The 21,974-nt window shown below is 49.2% G+C and overlaps 1 protein-coding gene across 2 annotated transcripts in view; it reads left to right on the top strand.

The window, feature by feature from the left end:
* SMOC2 (SPARC related modular calcium binding 2) overlaps positions 1-21,974 on the top strand; it is a 155,964-nt gene that overhangs the window by 69,930 nt on the left and 64,060 nt on the right. Inside the window, exons 5-7 of one of the 2 annotated variants that reach the window (XM_044923976.2) lie at positions 73-120; positions 3,048-3,131; positions 4,543-4,617. In XM_044923976.2, the coding sequence (XP_044779911.2) occupies positions 73-120; positions 3,048-3,131; positions 4,543-4,617 (207 nt within the window). The remainder of the gene's footprint in view (positions 1-72; positions 121-3,047; positions 3,132-4,542; positions 4,618-21,974) is intronic. The other variant, XM_044923977.2, reaches the window with a different exon arrangement.

Raw genomic sequence — 21,974 nt, 5'->3', positions numbered from 1 at the left:
ATATCTGCATAACAATTAGTGGTGACCATTTGAGAGCCAAGAATAATTTCATCCCTTATTGTCCCCTTTTAGGTTCCATAAATGAAAAGGTACCCCAAAGGGAAGGCACAGGAAAAACAGGTAACTATCTTAAAATGAACTTCCTTGAGGTTTTTTGACAGCGAATCCAATCTATGCCTTAAAATAACATCTCAAGTTAAAACGTCAGCATGTATCAGTGATGGTGATGATATATGAGAGTGGAAGCAGTCTGTTAATTATTATTTATTCAGCAAATGTTTATTCAGCCCTTACGATTGCTGCGACCTTGCCGGTGCTGGGCACGTGACCCACTGGGTGACAGACTTGTGTCCCCATCAGGCTCGTGTCGGGACCACTTGAAGATGGAGTTAGCATCATCTCAGGTCCACATCTGGGCAGAGGACTCCGGGGCTGGCGCGAGACTCTAGCTTAGCAGTTGAGGGGAGCACTGATCAAGACATGTCCGCTGCTCCTCATAAGAAAGAGGGGGACTTTTTGTGTCTATGACAGTCATCTCTTCTGGGATCAGTGCCCTTGAGAACCAGATGGAATGGTGAGCGTTTCCTTTGGAAGTCACCCTGCAGCTGCAGGTCCATCTCTGCTGGCCGTGGCCTTTGCCCTTTCCTCAGCTGGCATGGGCTTCCATTGGCTCAGCTAGTAAAGAATCCACCTGCAATGCGGGAGACCTAGGTTCGATCTCTGGGTTGGGAAGATCCCTGGAGAAGGAAAAGGCTACCCATTCTAGTATTCTGGCCTGGAGAATTCCGTGGACTGTATAGTCCCTGGGGTGGCAAAGAGTCGGGCACGCCTGAGCGACTCTCACTTTTCCCTTTTAGCTGTCACCTGTGAGTCCCGGTGACACATTTTCTGTTTTCCTATCAGATGAAAAATTTATTTTTAAGATGAAATAAAAATAGTGTACTAGCATCTTGGGCTACCACTTCCCAGGCCAGCGGTAAAGAACCTGCCAGCCGATGCAGGAGACGTCACAGATGTGGGTTCAGTCCCTGAAGAGGGAAGACCCCCTGGAGGAGGGCGTCGCAACCCACTCCAGTATTCTTGCCCAGGAAATCCCATGGACAGAGGAGCCTGGTGGGCTACAGTCTATGGACTGCAAAGAGTTGGACACAATCGAAGTGACTTAGCACACATGCTGCCATCTTAGGCTCTTAGGGAGAGGATTTCTGTTCAGGAAGGAAGGAGATATGATTGCACAGTGTTGGGGTTTGGGTCTTGGAGATGCTGGGGGCATGCTGCTGTATTTTAGAGAAGGGGAAGTGTAGAGGTTCATGATTAGACACAATAGTCAAATACTAAAAAAACAACAGAGGGAAATACCATTTCAGGGGCTCCCTCAATCCTGCTCATGGTGATATAGGTCCATTCCACTGTGGATATATACATTTTTAATCCCTCAGGAACTGGCATGTGGGCTCAGAAATGGATTTAAGGAAAGAACACATTGCTTCTACTGAAGCCCCTTGATCTATAGACATGCCTGTCTGGGGAAATATTGAATATAAGTAATAGAGTTGGTTTATCAGGAAAGCGAGATATTTGGCAAGCCGTCCTGGAGGTAGAGTAAAGGGCACTGAGCTGTCCATGACTTTGCATCATTGTCTGAAGCTGAGCCCAGTAGGTGCGGAGGCCCCTTACACCAGGACAGGCTCTCGGGGAGCCTGAGCAGGACGGTGGAGACCGACGGTCACGCTGCGGGGCCTGAGGGCTGAGACAGGGATGTGGGGGCCTCTGGTGCTGGCATTAAGTGTGGGGGGCAGGAGACACCCATACTTGTCCCTCAAGGACAAGCCCCTCTCACCTTGGTTCTCAGCTGAGAACTCAGACTGGCCCGGTCCCAGGGATTAGGGCTGCTGGCCCCCAAGGGATGACCTGCTCAGGCCTCAGCAAAAAGGTACAGCTTTAACTGTGTCCTTGATGGACGTTAACTGTGGCCATGATGGACATTCACTGTCCTTGATGGCTGTCATTCCAAAGGACCTTAAGTATGCAAAGACTTTTTCTCAGTATGTTCTGTTAAGACTCTCAAATATGTTAAATATGTTGTAAATATGTTCCCCATTTTGTTCTTGGAAGGTTACAGAGTATTCAGCAGCAAAATCCTCTTAGTTTATTGCTGCTATCATTAGTAGACTTGGATATTTCAAATCAATGATGCGACATTTAGTCAGTATTTTGACAGATGGCGAGATTTTTTTTAAAGAGATTGTTAAAGAATTTTAAAAAATACTCTTTGGTTTTCCCCTGGAAAGAACTTATGGGAAATCTCAGTTTTCCTCTTCGGGTTGCTGGGGTACCGATGAGTCACAGCCCATAGATAAGCCACATGGCCGCCCCTCCTCTCTGCTACCGCTTGCTGAATTGTGACCCTGAAGCTATTAAAAAACAAAATCACACGGGTAGACAAGCCTGGGAGAAAATGGCAGGATGTTCTCAGGAGCCCCCACAGCGCACTGTTAGGGCATCCCTGACTGGGGGCTCCTTGTCCGGGGGCTTCTAGAGGTTTGGTTACCAGAGAACCCAAAGGGTACTTTTCAACTAAGTCAATAAAGACCGTGTCCTTCGGATAAGGTCCTCAGCAAATGGCGCAGAATTTTCTGACTCGTGCCCCTCCCTCTGAACTCGGGCATTTCCCCCTGTCCCCCGACCCCACCCCTTACAACCCCGCCCCCCTGCCTCGTGGGAGGCCTGGGTGCTGAGAGATCCACGGGCCAGGTCCAGGCCCTGGTCTCTGTTCCTGCCGTCCATTCAGAAACACAGGGCAGAGCAGGGGGCAGGCCCTACCCCAGGCCCCCGTTGCTGCCTCCTGCCCCTCGCCCGCTCAGGGGGCTCCCAAGGCCCCCGCCCCAGGCCCCCGCCCCGTGGGGGTGTCTGGCGCCTCGCGCGTCTGTGGGTTTGTGTCCATGGGTGCCGCGCGGCGGGTTGTGGTTTGGTGGATTGTGGGGTGTATGCGATCCGGAGGGTCCAGCCTCTATGCACACTTACTTCACTTACTCTCATAATTGTAGTCTCCTTGCAAATCTTTTCCGTTCTGAATTCAGATGATGCCTCAGCTCCAGCGCTGGAGACTCAGCCTCAAGGAGACGAGGAAGGTGAGTGTCCGCAGGGAGCTGGGTGGGGTGCCGCGGGCCTGGGGGCAGATCACGGCCTTGTGCTCAGACTTGCCAGGGATGGGCTGGGTTTGCCCTTTTCCAGCTTCATTTGAGAGGCCTCGTGTCCCTGCTGAGGGCCCCCGTGTGTGCCGTGGGACTTTCACACAGCATATGCAGAGAGGCCTTTACGGCGAAATCTCTGAGCTGAAATTTTATCATGGATGTATTTCCAAAGCTGCAAAAACATACGCGGTTTCCCTGCTCATCCTCCACATTGTGTGATTATCACACGTGGTGCCTGAGACCAGCCTTGTAAAGTGACAAAGATGCGTCTCCGGCTGGTTAAGCTTTGTGTCCTGGGAACGATGGCTTCCTACTCCAGGCCTGGAGCACACTGTTGTAGCTGTTTGCCTCTGTGTCACCGATTCTGGGGGCAAAAGGGATCAGGTCTGAAGGCCAAATGTAAGGAGCGCACATGATACGTAAGTCGGAGATCAGAAGTGCTTTGCAAACAGCAACAGTGATCGTCATAATCGACCTCCGTCTGGCCCTGGATGCCACATGCTCCGTCACCCGAGCTCACCAAACCCTTGGAGCCCCGTCTCACAGACGACAGTTGCCCGAGATCACAGAGCCCACAGATGACAAGGGAGCCTCTGGCCAGCTGGTCGGCTCCAGCGTGGCTCTCAGGCGAGGGGTATCCTGATCGCACTGAAAGCGCTCAGCCGCATTCGCTACTAACACTGCCTCAGATTTGTTCCCAGATGTTGTGGGCAAAATTGTATTTTACATATTGCACTTCGTATTGAATCTTTCGGGCTTCCCTGGTGGCACATTGTAAAGAATCCGCCTGCAATGCAGGAGACGGGGGGTTTGATCCCTGGGTCAGGAAGATCCCCTGGAGAAGGGATTGGCAACCTACACCAGTATTCTTGCCTGGAGAATCCCATGGACAGAGGAGCCTGGTGGGCTATGGTCCATGGGGTCGCAGGGTCAGACACGACTTAGCGACCAGAACAGCCCGCACACTGCATCCTTCACCTGAGAGAAGACCCTGTGTGTCACCCAAGTGTCCGTCTTCACCACACAAGGGTGTGTTTTTGTACTTTGAGGCTTTTTGCCAAAACCTCTTTCTTTCCAGTGGAAACTGTCTGGACTTACATTGCTTTTGTTTGAACTTTTGGATGAAGAAAGAAAGAAAAGACATATGCTAAAGTTTTTCAAAATGTACATTTTCATTTCCCTTTGTTCCATGCACATAAATATTTTACTTTTTTTTTTTTAATGTACAATGTGTATTTACTGATCATACTGACTTTTTTGCACTTGTAGGTTGCCTGCTGAAATCTTTGAGAGACTTTGTATTTTCATGATGAATTAAAATAACTATTGTTTTATTTTGGTTCAATAGATGTTGCATCACGGTACCCCACACTTTGGACTGAACAAGTTAAAAGTCGACAGAACAAAACCAATAAGAATTCAGGTAAAAGGGGGACCTATGTGACTGAGTTAACAGAGCCAGAAAGTGGCCTTGTTTTCTGGAAGTTACCTGCAAAGCACGTATTTTTCTCTGGTCACCAATGAGTCATGCAAATAATGCTGTGGTTTGCCCATCAGAGTATAGTTCAAATTTGGGTGTTTTATTAAATTTGCTAAGTTATAGAACATATTATAGAATTTTAAAGTTTTTTCTCAGAAATTAATCTTAATGCATTTTCCTATTGCATCAAGATGTTAACCTGTACATTTCTCTTACAAACTTTAGAAACTGAATTAGTTTTATACAATCTTGTCATTGTATTTCCAAAGGTTATCTAGTTTGGTTTGCTTCTGTGCATATAGATCAGTGCATGGGAAATTAGTTCAAACATTGAAAGCTTTACCGGGAGATCCTGAAGTCCTCTTGGGGAGAATTAGCGTGACAGCGCTTAATTTGAGAAACAAATGCAAAAGTGTCATTTGAAATGTGCATTAACAAACAAGTTTAATTGTCAGTGGGGCGCTCTCCTGGCTCCAGAGAAGTTCATACAACACGTGCATTTGCGTTTCGCCCATCACCTACTGTTACCAGGTTTTCAAGCTTGCGTGGCCTGTCAATTATAATTAACTGGTAAAAACACTTCAGACTTTCAGTATTCAGTGGGACTGAAAATAATGTTTCAGGAAATTCTAGTTTACCCAAGTTATCCTACACTATAATTTGATTTAAATCAGCCTAAATGTATTGAACACAAAACAATGACACTGAGTTGATTTATAGACACGGGGCATGAAATTATGGGATTATATCTGTGTTTAACCCCAGTGTCCAGGAACGTGTTCTTTCTGAGGGTTTGAAGAAAGTCAGCCCTAGGTGGTATTTTAAGATGTTAAATACGGTACTTACTGTATTGAGTTTAGTGATGAAATGGCAAACAATCATAGGTTTTATGTGATGACCACCATTATCACCGAGATTCCAGTGTCAGAAGAGCTTTCATTTGTGTTTAACTTAAAAGATACTTCTACTGATAATCTTTGGTAGAAGTGGACACATTTACTTAACAAATGATTTGTGGCTCTTTGTTAGTCCACGTTTTTACAAATTTCTGTTGTTTCTCCGTACTGTTTCCATTCCTTTATCGGAGAAGGCGATGGCACCCCACTCCAGTACTCTTGCCTGGAAAATCCCATGGACGGAGGAGCCTGGTGGGCTGCAGTCCAAGGGGTCGCGAAGAGTCGGACACGACTGAGCAACTTCACCTTCACTTTTCACTTTCATGCACTGGAGAAGGAAATGGCAACCCACTCCAGTGTTCTTGCCAGGAGAACAGAAAATGCTTTGCTTTTTTTCTCTAATGTTTCTCTACGTCAGCTAAAGGCACTGTTTCTGCTCCCAGAGTTAGAACTAAAATGACAGAACAATACCTGTGTTACCAAACACAGGAGCACAGCTGTGCAGAGTGAAGGGTGCCCTGAGGACGTGGCCACTGAGGTTCAGAGCAGAAAGTGCAAATCATCTGGGGAGGGACTTTCTTGCTCCGAGCTTATGAAAATCTGCTCATGCAGGCTCTCAGCAAATGTTTATTCATGTGTTCCGTGGTCACGTTGATGATATCGTTGGTTTTTTATCTAAAACTAAGCGAATCAAGAGGTTTCCCATGTGAAGATTCTTTCCCGTGGTAAAGAATCCACCTGTCAGTGCAGGAGACCTGGGTTCAGTCCCTGGGTTGGGAAGATCTCCTGGAGAAGGGAATGGCAACCCACTCCTGTATTCTTGCCTGGAAAACCCCATGGACAGAAGAGTCTGGTGATCTACAGTCCATGGTGTTACAAAGATTCAGACATGACTTAGCGAGTAAACAACAACAAGTTAAACAAAAAACAAGCAAATGCATTAATAACTGAAGACTGGATTTAGTCTAAGTAACACACAGTTTCTCTGCTGCACTTTTAGTAATTAAAATTCAATATAAACATAAATGAAATATTCCTCTGTTGGTTCGTTTTGCAGGAAAAGTATCCCTAACATTTTTCAACTCAGTGTACATGAGTGAGTGAGTCAAACCTAAAATTGCATTTTACTTAAAGAATTCACTCAATTTCTTTCTATTAATATATAATTGAGAATGTCCACATATTTCTTCATGCTCTTGAATCATCTCATATTCAATTTTATCATTCTACTTATAGAAGTTACAAAGCTTGATTACAGAATTTTACCAAATAAGAGATTTTGTGACGTATCGTTTAATTATATAAAATGAACTCACGTCTCTATCAAGCTGCCACTCTTGCCCTGTGGTACATTAACTGCTTCCTGGGTTTCTGCCTGATTGCCTTTAGACCAGTCTAGAATATGAAAGCACAGTGCAGTTGTTTGTTGGTTGGAACAGTAGGGATACTGACAGGCGCTGCCACCTCTTGCGCTCACCACGGGCACGCACCTCACACGCGAGGCTGTGCCTGCGTCCTGCCTCGGTCCTCAGAGGAGGACGCAGTACACGCGAGGCAGCGGACGCTTGCAGGGCCCCTGCGCGCAGGACCCGAGGGCCATCCGGCCTGGCCTCGCCACTGAACCGCAGGGGCAGGACGCCCCCTGCTCCCAGGGGGAGGTGTGAGGGTGGTCCTGGCCTCACGCCTGGCCCTGGCCACAGCGCACCTGTGCGGGCCTGGAGCCCTGAGTTCAAACCCCTCACCACACGCAGGCCTGGAGCAGAGAAGGCTGGGGTGGGAGGGACAGAGGGTTCTCCGGCGGGTCCCCCCGCCTCCCCCCTTCTTGTCCCCTTGCTCTTTGCCTCCAAGACCGTTCTCCCCGGCCTCATCCTCAGCCTGCACTGCCTCACCTGCACTCATTCCCCGTCCTTGCTCCTGGGGCTGTGTTCTCTGCTTTTCAAACATTCTTGGCCCTCGGTCATCCCTGGGTCTTCTCGGACCCCAGCTCTAGGCGCGCAGACCGCCTCGTCCCTGCTTCCAGCACGCACCTACCCGCTCGTGTCCACGTGCCCCACCCGCTTGTGTCCATCTGCCCCCACACCCGCTCATGTCCACCTGCCCCACCTGCTTGTGTCCACCTGCCCCCCCGCATTTGTCCACCTGCACCCTGCCCCACTTGCATGCAGCCGACACCCTCTCTCTGGGCATGCACTCAGCATCACTCCTGTCCTCTCCAGGCTGCTGTGGTGTGTAGACCTGCCTTTGTGACCACGTCCCCCACAGCCTGAGTTGACCCTGCCCCCAGACCCCCGTGCAGGGTGAGGGCGGTGGGGCACCCCCCTCAGCCCTCAGAGAGGGGAGGCGGCCCCCTTACCGGGCACAGCCCCTCCTAGACTGGACGGGGCTCCCTGCAGCTCGCTTTCTCTGCTCGCTGCTCCCCAGCCGCGTCAGCGCCCCGCCAGAAGATCCTCGCGTCCAGCCTGATGGTTCCCTGCCCGTCCAGTGGTCCCAGCGCCCGGTCTCTTGGCCAAGCACCTTGTTGCTCTGAAGGCATTTTGAGGATGAGAGTCACGTTCAAATGAGTGGCTTTGAGTCAAGGAGGTTCCCCTCCCCCATCAAGGGGCTCACCCAGAAGGGCCAGGGGCCCCCCAGGATGGCCCATGGCGGGTGACAAGCAGAGGGCAGACTCTGTTTATCTTTTCCATCAGAAAGGAGCCGAGGGCACCCTGCTGCCTCGTTATTTACTTCATATGAATAGTTTACGGCACGGTGGGCCTGTCTCCTGTGTGGACCCTGCGGCACAGCAGGTGTGCAGGGCCCCGCAGGTCACAAGGCGCCCGGGCCCTGCCCCACGGTCTGCCCGCCCTGGGAGAGAAGGCGCTCCTGACTCTGCTTCCTCTCCAGCCCTTCATCTCCCTGCCTCCCAACCAGCCGCTCATCTCCCCACCTCCTCTCCAGCCGCTCATCTCTCTGCTTCCTATGCAGCCCCACATCTCCCATGGCTGCTCAGAAATGGAGGTCTAAGGGCCGGGTGGGCTGTACCCTGAGTGCGCTGTGCCACAGGCCCCCAGGAGCACCCATTGGCAGTGGCCTCGATGCACTGGGACCTCCTATTCACTTTAGGAGTCAGTCTGCGGTTTGGGGGACTTCCCTGGTGGCTTAGTGGTAGAGAACTTGCCTGCCAATGCAGAAGACGCAAGAGACCTGGGTCGGGAAGATCCCCTGGAGGAGGGCACAGCAACCCCCTCCAGTGTTCTTGTCTGGAGTGGACAGAGGAGCCTGGTGGGCTACAGTCCATGGGACGCAGAGTTGGACACTGAAGCAGCTGAGCACGCGTGCATGCACACTGCGGCTCGGGAAGGTGGAGCTGCTCCCCCACCTCGCTCAGGCCGCGGCCACCCACGAGGTCTCAGCATGCCCACGGGGCCCAGCCTGGCTGAGGGCACCGGCATCTGCTCCCAGAGGCTTAGAGCGGGCTATGCTTTCCGCAGGGCAGAGAGTGCTAGCATGGGGCGGCGGGCGTTTGGCTTCATTATTTATTGCAAGGCCTATGTTGGCGGGGGAGTGTGTATGCTTTCTCTCTCTGCCTGCGGCTCTTCCGAACCTGAGTCTGAGCCAAGGACCTCTGAAGGCGGCACCCCGAGCCCCAGGGAGCTGTGTTGGCTGCAGACCCGGCGTGACACACTCAGGCGTGGGACCCGCTCTAATGAAGAAGCCGCGGCTTTAGCGGTCTTCTCGTTTGTGGTCTTTGTAAGTTTTGCATGTGAGCTGGAGCAAAACTAGAGGCCCCAGTTTTTGCCATCTCTGAAACCCTCCTCCCACTTGGAAGAAAAATATTTCTCCCTTCCTAAACCATTAAAAACAGCTCTGTTTTCCATCCAAGAGAGGTTCTGTATCTCAAGATGTTCCACAGTTTTATGGGACCCCCTCCGTGGAAACATTTTTCTGTTTTATTCAGGGTTGATAATTTTTGTTTTATTGTGCATATTAAAATTATAGCCAAAAGATGATTATCTTTTGATTCTGCTTTAAATCATGGTAAATTGCATTCCCTGGGGGAAAAGATCACCAATTATATTTTTCTTCCTTTGTAAGTTTTAAAACATTATTTCCTCATTTCCCTTTCTACCCCATTCTTCAAGCATGACCTTACAAAACATCAAGATGCCAACTACATTCTTAAGTTATAGAGCGTCGGTCATTTGAAGATATTAAGATACTCAAATAAATCAAGTAGCTCCTTTTCAAGGTGAACTCTTAATGTGTATTACTTACAAGTATTATTAATAACTATGCTACTAAAGTATACATGATGATTTATCCACGTTTCCTAACTATGAAGGGGAGTTTTAACCCCAATCACATTTAATTCTTAGATTTCAGTATTGAAACACTGGTTAATCAGGATGCAAGATTTCAACATGAGTACAGAAAACAGTAGTGAAAGTAGGCAGACTGTGTCTCAGTTGGCTGACAACACACGCCAGCCTTATACACATACGGGCCTCTATTCTCTCACTGTGTGAAAAAAAGGGCTTTCGACTTATTTATTCTCTCGGTGTAAATGAGATTTAACCCATCATTGAATCAATGAGGCCTGATGTTAAATGGTGTCCTCTGTAGAACTTGAGCTATTGAGTACAATTTGGGAAACACTATTTTGTTCCAGGCAAGTGCTGTGCGATTGAATAATACGGCCCACTGCCCCCCGCCTTCGGGGTAAGCATGCTTTGCAAACTCTCCGCGTGGCCGGGAGGGGCCTAGCCCGGGTCTGACTGTGCACCGAGCCAGCCCCCTCGCCGCGCTGTGGCTCTGACCCCCTTTCCCGAGGCACCTCTGTGGCTGACCGTGGGTTGGGAAGCCTGCCTGCTCGTGAAGACACCTGGACAGTGCTGGCCGTCCTCCTCCGGCCAGGCTGTCCCCTGGGGAGGGACACGGCCCCAGGAGGGACGTGACGGGAGGTGAATCTGGCCAGGTGGACGGACCGCGGGTGTGAGAACTGGGGAGGCAGCAGCGTCTCTACCCCAGGCCCCCCCACACGAGGCCGAGGCCACCTCCTCGTCCCCTGGGACACGGATGCCCATGTGCTGCAGCGGGACTCAGTGTGCTGAGCTGCCTGGGCCTGGCCGTCCCAAGCCCCGAGACCCCGTGTCCGACCTCCTTCTAACTTGGGTTACAGCTGCTGCTGCTGCTCAGAGCCCCCAGGGCCGTGGGAAGGGCAGGGCTGCGCTGGGTTCCCACGAGGCCCCGGGATCCTGACGAAGCTCTCTGAGCATCAGTCAGCATCTCATCTCCACGGGTAACGGTGCGCTCACCTCATGGGTAGTGGGGCCTGTCTGGGGGCACTCTGGGTCGATCACTGGGACCGTCCGAGTACAGTCTGTAAACAGGACCGGGGTTACTATCCACTTGTTCACACATGGGGTCAGGCCTGGACTTTGCAAATAGCAAGAGGACACTTCTTGAGAGTTGTGGGTGTGTGTGTTCACTCCAGAGGTTGCAGGATTCCCAGTTTGGAGAATCAGGTGCTAGAAAGTGCATAATGGGCTGATGATGCTGAAGGAAGGTGTCTGTGTGGCGGTGGAGTTTGTGGGGTCATGTCGACTACTGCTTGGTTAGCTGTGTGAACCGAATACGAAGTCTCTTCTTGTACTTCACGCTCGTAAGTAGAAAGTTAACAGGTCAGGTGTTTCTGTGATCCTCCATCAGTCGGATCAGAGACTAAACCAGGATTGATGCGGCTTGTGAACAAGGGAGGGTCCTTTTGAAAACGACTCTCACCGTTGAACCCAAACTTGCCTTCTTGCCGCACCCTCGAGGGCGGCGGAAGAACGTTCTGCCAACCAACAGGCCTTGTCTTGCCATCCTTGCCATCTGAACTGCTGACAGACGGCTGGCTCTTGGCCAAAAAGAGGTACAGCCAGTTACAGTGACCTCTGTGAGCCGGCTGGGCTGCGGGGAGTTTGAGAATTGTTAATGCAGCCGCTAAGGCTTTGATTCTTCCTGGGGGTGCCGTGGTGTGTGTGTCTGTGTGTGAACTGAAAATTAGTCATAACCTGAAATTAGGGAGTTATTTGATCTGGTGGGAACATTTAGGACTCTGAGCCCGGGAGACGGCATCCCAGTAATTCTGAGAAAATTTCTGCAAAGATGCAGGAGGGGAAATCAGGCTGTATACAAGCCTGCACCAAAGGGAGCAAGCCGTCTGAACAGCAGAGATCGGATATCAAGTGAAGCAATGGAGCATTCCGTGAGGGAGGGGCGTGCCTCTGGGCTCACTGAATTCACTCCTCTCCTGCTCACCTCAGCTGTCTGAGCTGATCCTGTTTCCCGTTCACCTTAAAGAGTGCAGGTGGCTGCTTCTTGCATTCCGCCAGCTCCTCAGCCATCACCATGGGGGGTGACGGAACCTACAGCGTCGCAGTTTTGGGAGCCCTCGTTCAGTTTTGGAGGCCAGAGGTCACTGATGGCTGACAACCCTGTTTATTGATACAGCGGGAGGTATTTTCATTCCACATGTGCAAGTGTCTGTACACAGCCAAGCACGTGTTGAGTAATTATTTTTATCTAAAACGTGTCTCTGATTTTCACAGATGCAACCCTTTCCCTTGCCTTCATCCATCTTTATGGTTATCATCTTTTTCCTCTAGTTTGCCCGCCTCCTGCATTTCTGTCTCAGATAAGCACTGGTCTGGAAGCGCTCCTGTGGTTTTGTCTGAAAATTACATTAGGGCCTGAAGCCAGGATACATCAGGCTCTTGTGTTTCAGATGAAAAAGCAGACCAAGAAGTCGTTTAGCAAGATCTCATTTAGTTATGTATTTAATAAAATATCTACACCACAGCTTTTTCATATTGATCACGGGGTTCTCGAGCAAGAATACTGAAGTGATTTGCCATTCCCTTCTCCAGTGGGCCACGTTTTGCTAGAAAGTTCCATCATGACCCGTCTGTCTTGGGTGGCCTGGTATGGCATGGCTCATCGCTTCACTGAGTTACACAAGGCTGTGACCCATGTGATCACTTTGGTTAACTTTCTGTGACTGTGATTTTTGATTCTGGAGACTGTGGGATGGTAGTCCTTGGAAAAACACCTATGACAAACTTAGTATATTAAAAAGCAGATATATCACTTTGCCGACAAAGGTCTGTCTAGTCAAAGCTATGGTTTTTCTAATAGTCATGTACGGATGTGAGAGTTGCACCATAGAGAAGGCTGAGCACCGAGGAATCAATGCTTTCAAACTGTGGTGTTGGAGAAGACTCTTGAGAGTCCCTTGGACTGCAAGGAGATCCAGCCAGTCAATCCTAAAGGAAATCAGTCCTGAATATTCACTGGAAGGACTGATGCTGAAGCTGAAGCTCTAGTACTTTAGCCATCTGATTCGAAGAACTGACTCGTTGGAAGTCTTTTCCTGATGCTGGGGAAGATTGATGGTGGGAGGAGAAGGGGACGACAGAGGATGAGATGGTTGGGTGGTGTCATTAGCTCAATGGACATGAGTTTGAGCAAACTCCGGAAGATAGTTCGGAAGGACAGGGAAGCCTGGCTTGTTGCAGTTCATGGGGTCACGAAGAGTTGGATACGACTTAGGACTGAGCAACAACAGACAGCAACAACTACATCAAAGCACCGAGTATCAGAGGAAGACTAAGATTCTGTGAGCTGAGACCCCCGAGGAAGTGGAAAACGAATCGTTTAATACCATCCCACCTTGTCCCATGTATGAAAAGACGCCAAAAACTTACCTGAACAGCAGATCCAGGCGATTTGCCTAACACTTCAGTTTACTTCATGTGCTTATCACGAGGAAATCAGCTTCTGGAGGACAAGCCAGATTTATCAGGAAGCAGAAAGGCACTGCAATTCCATGTCTGAACAAGACGCTCAGAAGCTCCCTGTTCTGTTCAGTAGCCACCGCGCTCCTCAGCTGTGCAGGGACCCAGCCCTGTCCCGGGCTCAGCCCATGGGTTGGTTTCAGGAGGTGGAGAATCACCCGGAGGGCAGGTCCTCTTGGAGGCCCAGCCTGGCCCTGCACCTGCCACCTCCTCTCCCGTCCGCCCTGCTGCGGGGAGGCCAGTCTCTGGGCCTGAGATCTCGGTGCAGCGGCCCTGGCTGAGCCCTAAACACAGCCGTGAGGAAAACTGCAAATATGATCATAACTGCACAGCCAGATTAGGTCCTGCGTTTAGGTCCCGCTGGTTACTTCATGTACCCTATGGTGCTATTCGTATGGTTACACACACACACTCACACACATATGCGTGTGTGTGTTCATGTCATTTATATACATGTTGGCCTTTGCCTTCCCTAAAGCTCAAACGGTAAAGAATCTGCCTGCAATGCAGGAGACCTGGGTTTGATCCCTGGGTCAGGAAGATCCCCCGGAGAAGGAAATGACAACCCACTCCAGTGTTCTTGCCTGGAGAATCCCATGGACAGAGGAGCCTGGTGGGCTGCAGTCCATGGGGTCGCAGAGTCGGACATGACTGAGGGACTAACTACCCCACTGGCCTTTTGCTCACCGTGGCTGTGTGCTGGGGTCCCGTCTGCCCACCAGCCCCGTGTTCGCTCCTGAGAGGCGCGGTGCTGCCTGTACCTGCCGGTCCCTTGTGCGTCCCCAGGGCACCTGGGATCTAACCCTGATTAAAACGCACGCCCCTGTCTCAGTCTCGTCTGAGTAGCTGCGTCTCAGGCTGGGGCTTCTGAAGCTGCATTCTGAGCAGCTTCTCTGCTGACTTTCATGTGAAAATTTGAGTCACACCGCAAACACATCTTAACTATTACCAACAAGGTTTTGGCCATCTCTAAGTTCTTGTTTATAATTATAGACCTCCAGGCTTCCCTGGTAGGTCAGATGATAAAGAATCTGCCTGCAATGTGGGAGACTTGGGTTCCATTCCTGGGAGGGAAGATCCCCTGGAGGAGGGCATGGCAACCCTCTCCAGTGTTCTTGCCTGGAGAATCCCATGGACAGAGGAGCCTGGCAGGCTACAGTCCATGGGTCAAGGTTTTGGCCATCTTTAAGTTTCTGCTTGTAATTATACATGTACATAAAACAAATCTCTAAGTTTCCCAAAGGTGCCTGAGTGCAAGGCAACGAGCATGTCAGGCCTCCTCCATGCTGTGAGCCTCCCCCAACACCCTGTCCAGCCCTCGGGCCACTCCGCAGGCTCTGCGTTTGTGATGTATCTCCCGCTTCCCACCTGTCCTGCAGCGCCAGGCCCGCAGAGCCGTCCATGCCTCGCCTGGCTGGAGTCACTGCCTGGACCCCCGCGGTCTTCAGGCCTCCCCTCTTGTGTTCCAGACTGCAGCTTTCTCCACATGGTGCTTTCAAAAGTGAGAGCCGTGTCTGTTTAGGAACACCCCAGCAGGGCCCCGGGTCACCCCTCAGAATGCCGTGTCCCTCGCAGGGCCTCTGGTGGCCTGTGGGCAGCTGGCTCTCCTGTGGCCTCTAAGGCCATCTCTGCCCATCCGTGCCCCATGCCCTGGGTGGCCTTTATGCAGCTCTGTTCAGATGGAATCCGCCTACCATACAGTTCACCCATTTGGTGTACAACTCAGAAGCCTTTGGAAAACCATCACAAGCTGATTTTGGGACATTTTCCTCACTCCAGACCCCCAAACCACACATTTATTAGCAGTGAGTCCCCACTGACAACCCTCTGCCCACGTAAGCACAGACCCACTTCAACCTCCGCAGACGGACTTGTCCTCTCGTCTCAGATGTGTAGAGTCTCACATGTGCGGTCTTCCGTGACTGGCTTCTTTCTCCTAGCACGGGGCTCGTAGTATCATACAGGTGGTAGTGTGCATGTCAGCACCTCGTCCCTTTTCTTGCCTCAATAATGTTCCGGACCACGTTTTATTTCATCAGCTGATTGATGGGCATTTGGATGGGTTCCATTTGTCAGCTGCTGTGGACATTTCCAGCGCAAGTTTTTGTGTGGATGTATGTTGTCACTTCTCTTGGGTTCAAACCCGATGGTTGAATTGCTGGATTACACCATAAGGTGACGTTTAACGTCTTTATGGGGCTGCCAAACTGTTTCCAAAATAGATGTACCAGTTTGCGTCCTCATCAGGGACGCTCTGGGTACTGACTTCCCCGCATCTTCTCTAGGACCTGTTACCTTCTGGTTGGTTGGTTGTGTTTGATTGCAGTCACCTTGGTGAGTGTGAACTCGTGTCTCCTTGTGGCTCTGCTTTGCGTTTCTCTGATGACTAACGATGTTTAGCACCTTTTCATGTGCCTGCTGGGTATCTGTGTGTTTTCTTTGGAGATATGTCTGTTCAGATTCTGTGCTCATTTTATTTGGTTATTTTGTCTTTTAGTTCTGGAGTTGTTAGGCTTTATATGTTCTAGATACAGGTCCCTTATCTGATACATAATTTGCAAATACTTTTGTCCCATCCTGTGAATTACCTTTTTACTTTTTTGATGATGTCCTTTGAATCAAGATTGCTGGGAGAAATATCAATAACCTCAGATATGCAGATGATACCACCCTTATGGCAGAAAGTGAAGAGGAACTAAAAAGCCTCTTGATGAAAGTGAAAGTGGAGAGTGAAAAAATTGCCTTAAAGCTCAAGATTCAGAAAACGAAGATCATGGCATCCAGTCCCATCACTTCATGGGAAATAGATGGGGAAACAGTGGAAACAGTGTCAGACTTCATTTTTCTGGGCTCCAAAATCACTGCAGATGGTGACTGCAGCCATGAAATTGAAAGACACTTACTCCTGGGAAGGAAAGTTATGACCAACCTAGACAGCATATTCAAAAGCAGAGACATTACTTTGGCAACAAAGGTCTGTCTAGTCAAGGCTATGGTTTTTCCTGTGGTCATGTATGGATGTGAGAGTTGGACTGTGAAGAAGGCTGAGCACCGAAGAATTGATGCTTTTGAACTGTGGTGTTGGAGAAGACTCCTGAGAGTCCCTTGGACTGCAAGGAGATCCAACCAGTCCATTCTGAAGGAGATCAGCCCTGGGATTTCTTTGGAAGGAATGATGCTGAAGCTGAAACTCCAGTACTTTGGCTACCTGACGTGAAGAGCTGACTCATTGGAAAAGACTCTGATGCTGGGAGGGATTGGGGGCAAGAGGAGAAGGGGACGACAGAGGATGAGATGGCTGGATGGCATCACTGACTCGATGGACGTGAGTCTGAGTGAACTCCGGGAGTTGGTGATGGACAGGGAGGCCTGGCGTGCTGAGATTCATGGGGTCGCAAAGAGTCGGACAGGACTGAGCGACTGATCTGATCTCTGATCTTTGAATTGCAAGGGTTTTTAATTTTGATGAAATCCAACTTGTCTATTTTTCTTTTGTTGCTCATGGCTTTGATGCGTTATCTAAGAAACCTTTGCCTGATCAAGGTCCCCCTTTGTCACCCAGAGTGGAGGCCCCGTTTTCAGGGAAGCCGGGGCTGCGGCACCACCCTCAGAGGCTCACAGAGGTGCTCAGGCCCCCAGAGCTGTGGTCTTCCTGCAAACATACAGCCCTCTTCCATTGGCTGTCCTGAACCTTGAGGGTGGAATTTGAAGTTAATCCTGCTGGAAAAGTTCCTCCCTCCTCCTTGAATTTTTTTCTTTAAGCTAGTGAAATTGGCTCAAAAGTTACATTATAGCAGGTATGCTTGGGAAAAACAGAAAGTTAGAGAAAATGCTATAAAAGAAGAAAATAAGTATGCATGGGGCATAATTATCCTAAAACTATTGCTTATTTATCTGAAATTCTCATCTAACCTGGTGTCCTGTATTTTGTCTGGTAACCTTTCCTGTCAATAAACGCTCTTCCTTGTTCTCAGTCTTTCTTTGGCTAATCTTCAGTAGAGAAAGGTCCCCTGGGCTTTCCTCAAAGGTCACATTTTCACCCCACGTGTTACTCTGCAAGGGCTGTCCTAACAAAGCATCGTGGGCTGTGGGGGGTGTTTGTTACTGGTTCTGGAGGCTGGGAGTCTGGGTACAAGTGGATCCTGGGGAGAAGGTGTGTCCTGACCTGCAGATGCTGTGTCCTCTCTGCATCCTCACGTGGCCTCTCCCCCGGGTTCACACCATCCTGGTGTCTCTTCTTCTCATAAGGACTCCAGTCCATGACCATTATGACCTCATCTAACCTTGATTGCCTTCTTAAAACCCCTGCCTCCAAATACAGGCACATAGAGGGTAGGGCTTGCCCCTGTGATGTGGGGAGGAACCCAGTTCAGTCCGTAGCGTCCGGGTAGGATGACTGCAGTGTGCTTGGGTTAGGGCGTTTTGCGTTGAAAGCAGAGCCTGTGAGGAGACGGGCTCCGTGTGGTCGTGGAGGCTGCACATCCCCTCTGTGGACACCTCAGGCCCATCTGCGTCTTCTCTCCTGCATCATCCTAGGCTCCAGGGATCTTCCTCCTGAGATGTCCCCTTACAATAGGGGGGATTTTCGTCATTGGTTAAATAAATGATGCTTGCTCCTGGGAAGAAAAGCTATGACCAACCTAGACAGCATATTAAAAAGCAGAGACATCACTTTGCCAGCAAAGGTCCGTCTAGTCAAGGCTATGGTTCTTCCAGTGGTCATGTATGGATGTGAGAGCTGGACTATAAAGAAGAGCACCAAAGAATTGATGCTTTTGAAATGTGGTGTTGGAGAAGACTCTTCAGAGTCCCTTGGTCTGCAAGGAGATCAAACCAGTCCATCCTAAAGGAAATCAGTCCTGAATATTCATTGGAAGGACTGATGCTGAAGCTGAAACTCCAATACTTTGGCCACCTGATGCAAAGAACTGACTCATTGGAAAAGACCCTGATGCTGGGAAAGATTGAGGGCAGGAGGAGAAGGGGATGACAGAGGATAAGATGGTTGGATGGCATCACTGACTCAATGGACATGAGTTTGAGTAAACTCCAAGAGTTGGTGATGGACAGGGAGGCCTGGTGTGCTACAGTCCATGGGGTTGCAAAGAGTCAGAAGTGACTGAGTGACTAAACTCACTGAAAGAAATGGGATTCTCATGAAAGCCCTGTGGGTAGTTTCTCATCAACCTTTGACAAAAGTTTCTGTGTTTAACTAGAATGAAATTTATTCCAGTGTATCAAATGTTGGCTGAAGGCAATATTGAGAATTTCCCTCAAACTTAATATTGCTTTTGTGGCCACAAATATCTTATATAAAATGGATTTTCTTCTTTGTTAAAACCTTGTTATATGATTGATTTACAATGTTGTGCTAGTTTCTGCTGAATAGCAAAGTGATTCAGTGATATATGTGTGTATATATATATATTCTTTTTCATCTTCTTTCCCATTATGATTTATTGCAAGATGTTGAATGCAGTTCCTTGTGCTCTATAGTAGGGCCGTGTCGCTTATCCGTTCTACATATAGTACTTCTCATCTGCTGCTGAGAAGTCGCTTCAGTTGTGTCCGACTATGTGCGACCCCAGAGAGGGCAGCCCACCAGGCTCCCCTGTCCCAGGGATTCTCCAGGCAAGAGCACTGGAGTCGGTTGCCATTTCCTTCTCCAATGCATGAAAGTGAAAACTGAAAGTGAAGTTGCTCAGTCGTGTCCGACTCTTTGCGACCCCATGGACTGCAGCCCACCATGCTCCTCCGCCCATGGGATTTTCCAGGCAAGAGTACTGGAGTGGGGTGCCATTGCCTTTTCATCTGCTAATCCTAAATGCCCGATCCTTCCCCCGTGCCCCTCCCCCTTAGCAACCACAGGTCCTTCTATGTCAGTGCGTCTGTTTCTATTTCATAGATTTACGCATTTATGTCATAGTTTAGATTCCTCGTGTAAGTGATATCTGCGGCATTTGTCTTTCTCTTTCAGACTTACTTTAGTTAGAATGATAATCTCTAGGCGGCCCTATTGCTGCAGACGGCGTTTTTTAAGGCTGAGGAATGTTCCATCACATGCGTGCACCCCGTCCTTGCCCCTCCATCTGCCAATGGACACTGAGGTTGGCTGCGTGTCTTGGCTGCCATGCCCACTGGGCTGCATGCATCTTTTTGAATTGTGGTTTTCTCTGATGTATGCCCAGGAGCAGGATTGCTGGGTCCTATGTTGTCAATAATTCTATTTGTAGTTTTTTGAGGAACCTCCACAGTGTTCTCCATAGGGGATGCACCAACTTAAATTCCCACCAACGATGTAGGGGGGTTGGTTGCCTTTTCTCCACACCCTCTCCAGCATTTGTTGTTTGTACATTTTTTGGTGATGGCCATACTGATCAGTGTGAGGTGGTACCTCATTACAGTTTGGACTTCATAAAATGGGTATTCTTAATTGGTGATTCTTTTAAACTTAAAAAAATAAAAATAAAAAAACCAGCGAAGTGCAGCTTATGTTAACTAAAAAGAAATTTCAGGTGTTTTATGAAGCCATCTCAGCATCTATCACTTCTGCTCCATGGGGTGTTTGTTTCTGGGGTTCCCGCGCCACCTGAGTCTGCCCTAGGTACTTATATGCGGCTGACAGCTTTTGCAGATACACGATTCTCACGCAGTGATGGACACTGGAAGCGCAACATGTAAGACTTCGTAGACTGTTGTAATAGATGGTCTGCCTTTACTTTACGGGCTTCCCAGTTGGCACGAATGGTAAAGGACCCGCCCGCCAGTGCGGGAGACATAAGAGACACTGGTTCAGTGCCTCACTCAGGAAGATCCCCTGGAGAGGGGAATGACAACCCACTTCCCTGCTGACTCAGCTGGTAAAGAACCCGCCTGCAATGCGGGAGACCTGGGTTCGATCCCTGGGTCAGGAACATCCCTGGGAGGAAGGCATGGCAACCCACTCCATCATTCTTGCCTGAAGAACTCCCATGGACAGAGGAGCCTGGTGGGCTACAGTCCATGGGGTCACAACGAGTCGGACACGACTAAAGCGACTTAGCATGCGTGCCTTTACTCTGTACACTTGTAGATTTTACAAGCAGACTGTGCAGATCCTAGTGTGTGGCACGTTCAGTTGTGCCGGAAGACACACACCTATTATCTGAGTTGCTGGGAGACACGTAGAGAAGCCTGGACAACCCACCAGCTGAGGGGAGAAGTCCAGCATCTTTATTTACAGGTGCTCCTTGACTAAGAATATCAAGAAACACTCTATCTAACTCCCTGTTTCTACTGCTCATAACTTTTCTAACTTACCTTGAGAAATATCAATACATTTTCCAAGACTGGTCTCAGCTGAAAGACATGTTTTGTTTGCTGGAAGCTTGGAAATAATTTGTTTTCCTGTTTGTGTGACTCTGCATTAAGAGAAAGACAAGTACTTTCTTCATTTTCAAAGTCAGTTTTTAAAATTAGAAGAGGGAAAAAAAGTAAAAATGTCTCTAAAATCCTTGGTTGGAAAGAGACTTTTCATTGACTTGAGAGTTTTTTTTTTTAATTTAAGTGTTTTTCAATTATTATGTGTTCTCATGATCACTGGACTATTTTATCTAAAGCCATCACTTTAATTTTTGAAATAGCAATGTGTTACAACCAAACTGTATAGGAAGTTGACTTAGGGGTTGAAGCAGAGGCTAATAAATTACTTAAGATATTTTTCTGTTTCATGTCTCGCGTCTTTAAAATCACTGCCTGCTATTTCCTTCTGATGCCTTTCTATAATTTGTAAAGCCATGGATGTCTAATAGATGCTTAAGTCAGTACTAAATGCTTATGAGTTTCCTATGGTGACTTGTAACACTTCAGATGTCACTCAAGGTGAGGATTTAGTCTTGAGCCGACAAAATGATAGTGAGAAAGCAGAATGAATGAAGTGTGAGAGTTAGTTGCTCAGTCATGTCTGACTGTGACCCCCACCAGGCTCTCCTGGCCAAGGAAAGAATACTGGAGTGGGCAGCCACTTATTTCTCCAGGGGATCCTCCCGACCCAGGGATGGATCAAATCCCGGACTCCTGCATTGAAGGTGGATTCTTTACCATCTGAGCCACCAGGAAAGCCCAGAATGAATGGGGCCTCAGTTAAGCTGGGGACCAGACCTGGGGGCACAGGTGAGCAGCCAATCAAAGACTGAGGGGAGCCAATGTCTGTTGTTAGAATTCAACACTCACATCATTTCAGATGGGGAACCATTTCTTAATTTATTTATTTTGTATCTAATATAATTTATATTTATAGCAGTTTCAGGTTTACGGGAACCACAGAGTCCTCATCCCCTCAATCCCCCCAGCCCCACCCATGAAAAAAGTGAGAGTGAAGTGAAGTCGCTCCGTCGTGTCCGACTCTTTGCAACCCCATGGACTGTAGCCTGCCAGGCTCCTCCATCCATGGGGTTTTCCAGGCAAGAGTACTGGAGTGGGTTGCCGTTTCCTTCTCCAGGGGATCTTCCCGACCCAGGGATCGAACCCGGACCATAGCTTCTGTAATGAACATCTCGCAGCAGAGCTATGCTGCTGGGAGCTGAGCCAGGACTGGGATGTTGCCCCC

Source organism: Bubalus bubalis, chromosome 10 (genome assembly GCF_019923935.1).
Source record: "Bubalus bubalis isolate 160015118507 breed Murrah chromosome 10, NDDB_SH_1, whole genome shotgun sequence".
NCBI classification, from domain to species: Eukaryota; Metazoa; Chordata; class Mammalia; order Artiodactyla; family Bovidae; genus Bubalus; species Bubalus bubalis.
Note: the sequence above shows the minus strand (reverse complement) of the source record. Positions and strands in the feature narration are given on the sequence as shown.